General features: G+C 58.6%; 1 protein-coding gene across 1 annotated transcript in view; it reads right to left on the bottom strand.

Annotated features, from left to right (window-relative positions):
- COL22A1 (collagen type XXII alpha 1 chain) overlaps positions 1-8483 on the bottom strand; it is a 191307-nt gene that overhangs the window by 77190 nt on the left and 105634 nt on the right. The window contains exons 23-26 of the mRNA XM_011373400.1: positions 4924-4968; positions 4339-4392; positions 2165-2218; positions 1191-1244 (exon numbers count right to left, since the gene is read on the bottom strand). Coding sequence (XP_011371702.1) covers positions 1191-1244; positions 2165-2218; positions 4339-4392; positions 4924-4968 — 207 coding nt within the window. The remainder of the gene's footprint in view (positions 1-1190; positions 1245-2164; positions 2219-4338; positions 4393-4923; positions 4969-8483) is intronic.

The following is an 8483-nucleotide window of genomic DNA, read 5'->3' as shown; positions in this document are numbered from 1 at the left end:
CACCCAGACACACACACACACAAATCATGCACCCAGACATACACACACACACACATAAATCACACACCCAGACACACACATAAATCACACACCCAGACACACACGCACACACATAAATCACGCACACATAAATCACACACACGCACACATGCGCACACAAATCACACACACAAATCACACACACACATCACACACACAATCACACACACACATAAATCACACACCCAGACACACACATAAATCACACACCTAGACACACACGCACACACACAAATCACACAAACACATAAATCACACACCCAGACAGACACGCACACACACAAATCACACACATATATCTCACACACACACATAAATCACATACACGCACACACGCGCACACAAATCACACACACAAATCACACACGCACACACATCACACACACACACCACACAATCACACACACACATAAATCACACACACACATGCACGCGCGCACGGTCCAGCGCTCTCTTCTGTCTCTGCACTCTGAGCCATGGCCACATCTGAGACATCGAGCTCAGGGCCTCGCGACAGGAAGAGACCCTGCAGCCCACCAGGAGAGCCGCAGTGAAGCAGAGCTTCCTGGACGGAGCCAGGGCACCCAGGGGCAGCCACCCAAAGCTAGCGCTTGGGGTCCCCACAGCCACAGGAGGGGCCCCCTCCAAGCTGCATGTGTCGTGGTCTCCACCTCCCCGTCAGGGACCTTGTGACACTGTCCCCGCAGGGAGCCCCAGGGGGCTGACTCCGCAGACGGAGGCAGCTGGTCCTTGCCTTCAGGATTTCTACAGGAGCCCGCCAGCCTTAGGGACAGTGGCGAGAGGGCGAAGCTCCAAGGAAGGGATGAGGGGGGAACATGGGTTGGGGGGAAGAAGGGAGAGAAAGGGGGAGCTGGAGAGGGAGGGGGACGGGCCCCTCCTCCATTCAGAAGCCCACGCGCCCCCTTGCTCCCCTGTCCCAGAGGTGCTGTGACTCTGCAGCGCTGCCATTCCCATGATGTGTCACTTTCCCTGTTGGGGCCTCTCACCTTTTCAGGCAGCCCCTTTCCAAGGACCCCGCTTGTCCCCTGCCGGACCCCAGCTGACACTGACCACCCCGCAGCTGGGGCAAACACACTGCCCCAAACATACCCCCCGCAAAGACACGCGATGGGGAGGAGGCGGGTCCCTACCCGAAGGCCAGGCTTCCCGGGCAGCCCGTCGTCCCCTCTGCCTCCTGGCTCTCCCTGTAAGGAACGCAGAGTCAGGTCAGCAGGAGCACAGGATGGAAGGGAGGACCGTGTGGCCTTGGGCAGCCTGGGCGCCTGTCATTCCGCGTGACCACGGTGACCAAATCAGCAGCCCATACCGCCTCCGAGGCTCCGTGTTTGATGATGCTACCTTTGATTTATTTTATAAAAACATAACTGAGTAGAAATGGTGCTCTTCTCCACTGAGAGATTTGAGCATGGAAGATGTTCCACAAATGTCTTTCGAATGCAGAGGACTTGGTCAGCCCTAACCCTTTGTCTGGAAAGATAAGGGAGAAGGATGAAGAACGTTTGCATGAAATTAAGTTAAATCCACATGCAGTCTGCATTTCGTCATTAACAATTGAGTTTCTAAGTCTGCTTATTGAAAAGGATGACGAATTTTCCCGTAATTTGAAAAGCTCCTTTCAAGGGCGCTTGGCCTGGGTACGTGGACTTAACATCTGCTATAAAAGAATAAAGTCCGTTTGTTAAAACACATGCTCTCTCGTTGTGTAATTATTCCTCTGCAGTGTATAAACTGGAAATATGCTCTCCAAATTTGATTTTTAATCTCTGATTCTTTGCTTAATGATTCTACTATAATAAGCCTCAACAGAATATTTCTAAAATTAAAGTCTCTTATTATGTAAGAGTCTCTGAAAGTTTTTTCCTCCTTGCGAATTAAATAAACACGTTTCTAACAGATTGATTTTAAAGGTCAAGGCTCCCAAACCCTTCCCCAGCTACCCAAGAAGAAAGAGACGTTGCCCACACCCGCCTCTACAAACGCAAACACTGCTGCATCCTGACCCACGGTTTGCAGTCAACTTATTTTAGAGCTCCCCGACCACCGGAAATGCCTGCTTTTCTATGTTTTGGGCTCCCAAGCCTGTGCAGCCCACGAGGATACCAACCTTGGGTCCTGGCAGGCCTGGGGGTCCATACGGCCCGTCCTTCCCAGGTGGGCCCTGGGCCAAGAGGGAGAAAAACAGACAGGAATGAAAGGCGTGTTGCGGGCAGCACTGCGCCCTGGTCCTCCCAGCTGGGAGCCGACTTTGCAGCCGGCGGCCACAGCGCCGGGCTCCCCGCCTTCCCCGCGGCTCCGGGGTCTCTGTGGGACTGCGCTCTCCCCTCACCCGCTCTGGACGAGGCCTGGGTTCCAGCACCCTGGACACACGTGGTGGCAGCAGGGGGCAGGACGGCCGCTGAACCTGGCCCCATTACTACCTCGTCTCCACAAGGCCCCTGGGAGGTGGAGCCACCCGGCCCCGGCCCCCCATCCTCTCCGCCAGCACGTTCTCCTTGCCCTCTGCCACCCTCCCTCACGACCGCCCTTCACAACTGCACACGTCAGCCTGCCGGTTTGGCATGAACCCAGTCCGCCCCTTCCTCCAGTGATGGCACTGACCGGCTCCGTGTCCCACTGTCCAGTCCCAGCTGCCTTCTCCATCCCCATCCTTAGGACATGGCACCGGTGTCACTGCAGCTGTTTGCACGTGACGGGACACGAGCTGAGTGACTCGCTCTAGGTCCCACGGCCAGTAACGGGGACCCGCGGGTTGAAATGCAAGCGTCTCGGCTGCACCTCTGCTCCTTCTACTCCCCCAGAGTCACCTCTCTTCTGCTGTTCTGTGCCTGAAGCGACAGCCTCCCCGTGACAGACACAGGGAAATCCCATCCCCGCAAACGACAGCTCACACGCTACTGCTTCGGCAGATGTGAGTGCTCTTCCAAAGCTGTGATTTTTTTATAAACCCAGTAATTCTGTGCAGAGAGCCCCTGCCACCCATTTAGGACGCATATCGCCCTGTGCCTCTGGCCTGGGCTGGTGGCCAGGGGAAGGAGCGTCCCCTCACCCCAGCAGGGGTCTGGGCGGCAAGGCCCAGAAGGGTGGGGGCGGGGCGCGTCTGGGGTCACGGTCAGGGCAGCCCACTTCTGATGGACAACGACACTAAAGCCAGGGCAGTGCTTCGGACCCTCGGGGCCATGACCCCCCGCAACCCAGAAACGCTCGGACTGCCTTCTCCCCTGTCCTCAACACCCGCCCACCCTCTGAACGTTCACACTAACACAGTCTTTGTGACGAACCCAACAGATGGGATGAGACTAAGCTTCGGATCAGGCGTGCTTAAGCTTTCAGACAAAATGCTTGTTGGTAACACTGCGGGTGACCAGGGGTTCCGGGGTCAGTCCACCCGACGGGGTACATCACGACTCTCAGTTTCCGCCCGGAGCCCTTCAGGATCTGACTGCTCAGGCTGCCGCACGCCCGCTCCGCCGCCCTGTCTCCCAGCCGTCTCGATATACAGCCACCGACGGATCCACAGTCCACTGACCAGGGGCACAACCGCTGTGTGCTATACAGTCAGACTCACCTGTCACCCCTTCTCCTGTGACTGGACCCCGCTCCGGTGCTCTAGGCTCCCTAGGTTCCCCCAGCCTTCCCCACCCGCTGGCCCCGCCGGAGACAACTAGTCCCTTCCAGTGGAACCGAGGCCTCCGTGAGGGCCACCGGCAGGTCTCTGATGGTCCGTCACGGCCACGTGGCCTCAGGCTCACAGAACACACCTACTATCCCGCCCCGAAGAGCGACAGGACACAGGACAAAGGACAAAAGGGCAGCTTCGCGCACTCACTGCGAGTGGACACACTGCTGAGCCCACCCTCGGGACCTAAAAGAAACAGGAGGCCCCCGAGCCCAGCACCCCCCACTTCGGGAGTGAGGAGACACGTCAGAGTGACGCGGGAAGGGCTCTGCCACGTCCCCACGCCCATCATTCCTGCCGCCCTCCGCCAGCATCCCTTACAAACAAGAAGTCACACTTGAAACAGCCAAGGACTTCAGAACGTGCCTTTGGGTGACAAGAGCAAGGGCGTGTGGGGACACATCCCAGGAAACAGCAGGTGCAGGGTACCACAGAAGGAAGAGGCCGTGCTGAGCATGGGGACGCCGGTCCCTGATGACACGGAGGGAAGGGCACGGAGTCCCCCGCTCTGGGGGGCAGCCCTGGCTGGAAGGGCCCGGCTGAGTGGACACGGAGCAATAAGTGACAGGGGAGAGAGGAGGGGCAGACGCCAGGACACTCACCGCCTGCCCGGGCGGCCCAGGCTTTCCGGGGAAGCCGATCTCTCCAGGCAAACCCTGCAAAGGGGGCATGCAGCCCTGTCAGTGTGACCTCCTCACAGGTCCCTCCTCCCACCGCCTTTCCAGGGCTTATCTAGGCTACGGTCGGGGCCACCGTCACACTCTTCCCTGGTGGGCCAGGGGGACCCCTCCCTCTGGGGAATGACTGCCTGGCTCCCTGCCCCTGCCCCTCGGCCTAGGGCAGAACCTGCCCAGCTGCCCCTGAAGTGGGGGAGGCCTACCCTGGCCCTCTGGTGCCTCGGAGCAAACCGCGAACCCCTAAAAGGCGCTGGAACGGACAATCCCAGACTAACACGCCTCTTCCACGTGCCTAGAGCAGCCAAGCAACGTGCTATGTGACCCAGCGACACTTCTCATCTAAGGGGCTCGCGGGCCAGAGAGCGCAGAGGCCCGGGGTGGCTGCGGGTGCCGTCCTCGTTCATGCTCTGGCCTTGGACAAACAGCAAACAGGTGGCGGCACGAAGATGCTCCCACAGGCCATGCAGCGGCCCTCGAAGGGCCCAGCAAGAGGAGCAAAGCCAGACTTACCGGGGGGCCTCTGGGTCCAGGGGGTCCCGGCACGCCAGGTGGTCCCTGCAAGGGAAGCACAGAGCAGGTCACAAACACGCACGGAGCAGCCTCCTGGTGGCGCTGTCCTTCCGGAAAGGAGGGGAGGGGACAGTGACGGGTGGGGCTTCAGCTTTATTTGCGATGCCTTATTTTTTAAGCAAGAACAAAAGAGAAAAGATCCGAAGGCAATTGACAAAATGTTAACATGTATCACATTTGCGTGACGGGAACATAACTGTTACGCTGTCTATTCTGCTGTGTCTTTAACTACCTGAGCCTCTAAAATGGATACACGTTTGTGTGTGTGTGTGTGTGCGCGTGTGTGTGTCAGCAGGTTAGCCCATCTCTCAAAGGTCTTCTGGAACAGCAGCGCCCAAACATTAGTCACATTAGTCGAGGCGAAGGACCTCGCTCCTCCCCCACCCCGCCCGTGGCCAGGGAAGACCACCTCTGTACCTCCAGCCCCGTCTGCTCCGCTTTCTCCCCAGATACGACTCCCTCCCTCCCTCTCTCGCCTCCTCCGTTCTCAGACGTCTCCACCTCTGAAATTGTCCCCAGTTCCCCAGAAGGCACGGACCCACCCTCCCCCATGCTCAAGGCCAGTGGGATTATGGTCCTCTGCATCTCAGCCAGCGACAACCCCAGGGCTCCACATGTGGAGAGCCGGCTGGCTCTCCATAACTGAGCAGGAAGCTGTGCACGCAGACACCACCACCACCATGGCGCCACTAGAGGGCGACAGACTCTAGGAAATGCCAGAGGCTGCCCGTGTGCGGACAGTTCCCTTTTCTCCCTCCGGGGCCCCTGGGAGTCGACGATCGACACAGAAGGGGGCTGTTCGCTGAATGTGACTTCTTGGTGGGATCTGGACCCCGCTTTCTCTGCAGCTCGCTCAGTCCTGGTGGGTCTGGGGGGGTCCCCATCTACCTTTGTTGGGAGATACCTGCTTGGAGCTAGAGCACTGAGGAGCCAGGCAGAGCTGGACGGTGGCCTGGGCCGGTCCCCCACAATGTGAAGATGGGGGAACGGCACCACGGAAGCCTTGGCCTCGCCTCTGCTGTCACTCAGCCGTCCCCTCCCCCATGCTGCTCCCACTTAGCTCTGTTCACCCCTCGTGGCAAAGCAACAGCCATGCCGGTGACACAGGACCTGCCCTTACAGGTGAGTCTGGGAGATCTGCTTTTACTTCAAGGTGACCTCAGAGGTGCTCACGGCACCCTCAAACCCAGAGCTCACCCGAGGCCCCCGCCCACCCCGGGCAGCACGCTCCTCGCCAGCAATTTGGGTGCAGTTCCTCATCCTCCCTCCTCACATTTCCGGGATGCCCGTGGCCCCTGAGTGTCTTGCGCTGTTACAAAGTGGTTGTTCCCGGGAGCTGGCCCCCTGGCCAGCTCATCCCCTTGACCTTGCCTCCCCGTCCTCCTTCTTGTCTTGCAAACACCCCTGCAGGCGGCTGCTGCTGTTTGCTTGTTCCAGTAGACAGACACAAGTCCTCACCTAACGGAAATGAAACTTCCCTATCTGACAATAATGGAAACTGAGGCCCAGACAGTGTCAGGGCCCCTCCTGAGGTCACACAGCCATCATGTCCAGTGTATCCTGGACAGCCGGGCTCCTGCAGAATCACCTGGAGAGCGCGTAGTAAATACAGGCACACAGGCCCCTTGTTTAGTCTCTGAGATACAGGTTTGGGATAAGTCCGAGGGGTCGATGACTTAGGAAACACTCCCCAGGTAATTCTGGAGGGCCGCCTGGTCTGAGACTCGCCCGCCTTGACCATCTCCGTGCTCCGGCCTAACTGCCATCAGTGCAGCTAATACGACAAACACAGGATTCAAGGGACCCACGAAAGAAGCAGAAAACAGACGCAGAAGGTGAGGAGAGCAGCCCCCCCTGTTCAGCGTCCACTCTGCACGTCAGCTCACGCTGACCCCGTGAGGGGGTCCCGCCCATTTCACAGACACAGAACTGGAACTTGGAGGAAAATGAACCGATACTAGACAAAGCTGGAGTGCACGTGCAGTGTCCCTGATCCCCCACCTTCCCCACCTACCCTACGACTCCACCCTGCGAAGTGTCTGCACAGATGGGGACACGGGACTCACCCCCTCCTGCCGCGGCCCCCTCCCCCTGAACAGCGCTTTCCTAGAAGGCCATGTGTGTATTAAGTGGGACGAGACCCTGGGGCTCCACGGGGGCTGGAAGATGTCAGGGTCCCCCTCCAGGGCCCGCAGCACCTGGCTGGTTGCTATGCTCACAGTCAGGGGCTAATAACTATCCTCCGGTCTGCGGCTGCAGGCTCAGCGGGGAGAGCACAATCCCACGGGGCAATTAAACCTAAGTGCAGCGCCCACTTACGACCAGCGGGAGAAGCTGGGAGCACGCGGCACCAGTTTTTCAGGAGTCTGGAAACTGCTTCCGGTGGGGGCCACACAAAGGGGACAAGCCAGTGACCTCCAGCCTCCTTTCCAATGCAAAGCCAAGTAAGGAACCCATGGAGGGGGACAGCAGTCAGGACGCGACTGCCCTCCGGTGCTCTCTGGACCCTGACAGCCACGCAGAGACCCATGGCGGTGACAGAAGCTCTGCCTGAAGTGGCCGCTTGGCCTCGCAAGGTTCTGACGGTCACTTCCCGGAAGGCTGTGACCAGCCTCCTCCAGGTGACCAGACACCTCGTGCAGAGTAGGCCTCGTTCTGGTGACGCGCGATGCTTCTGGCACAGCCTCGGGCAGCCGTGGGACAGGAGCAGTGCCTGAGGGGACCAGGACACCCCGGAAAGCTCAAGCTGCTGACACTTCCCAGAGGTAACTGGGAAATCTACATTTTCAGGCATATTCTTCCATCTAAAAAAATCCAACTTGGCAACTATTTTGAGAATTAAACAACACAACAAAAAACAGCTGCGCAACCACATAAAGCGTATCTGTGGACAATTCAGGTGTTCGGGTTTGCAGTCTATGACGGTCTCAATCTCTAAGGTGGACGAACTGCCAACAGGTGTCACCCTCAGAGGGTGACAACTGGAGAGGCACAGGGTCTGGGCATGCCGCATGTTGACCCTGGATGGAGGAGAACGCGCCGACAACGGGGCCCACACGGGCCATGTCAAGGTCCCCAGTGACTCCCAGCGAGGCCCAGACGGGCATCGTGAGTCTCGTCTCCAAAGTTCAGCTGTGCACGGTGTTCCCCGGGCCACGGGCGTGCCTGCCTGATGGGGTCGGAGCACTCTGCCCTGCTTTCCAGGGAAAGGAGCTGCGGGAGAAGCCTTGTGCACTGCACCCCAACTGTCCCAGCTACACGGCCACCTCCGTCCTGTCCCAGCCTGTGTGTGAGAACGCTCCAGTCCCCAAGGAGGCCTCAGGAGATCAGGCTGAGGCACACGTCTCATCTGTCACAAACGTGCAGCATGTTCATGAGTGAGAAGCGAAGGTGAGTCGGGAAGCGCAGGAGCCTTGGATGGAAAACAAGGTGTCAGGACATGACAGGGTATTGGTGGCCCCACAGAGGCCTTCATGGGGAGTGGGGACAATGAGCAGACG

Source organism: Pteropus vampyrus, unplaced genomic scaffold, assembly GCF_000151845.1.
Source record: "Pteropus vampyrus isolate Shadow unplaced genomic scaffold, Pvam_2.0 Scaffold224, whole genome shotgun sequence".
NCBI lineage: Eukaryota > Metazoa > Chordata > Mammalia > Chiroptera > Pteropodidae > Pteropus > Pteropus vampyrus.
The sequence above is the reverse complement of the archived record's forward strand: the minus strand, read 5'-3'. Positions and strand labels throughout refer to the sequence as shown.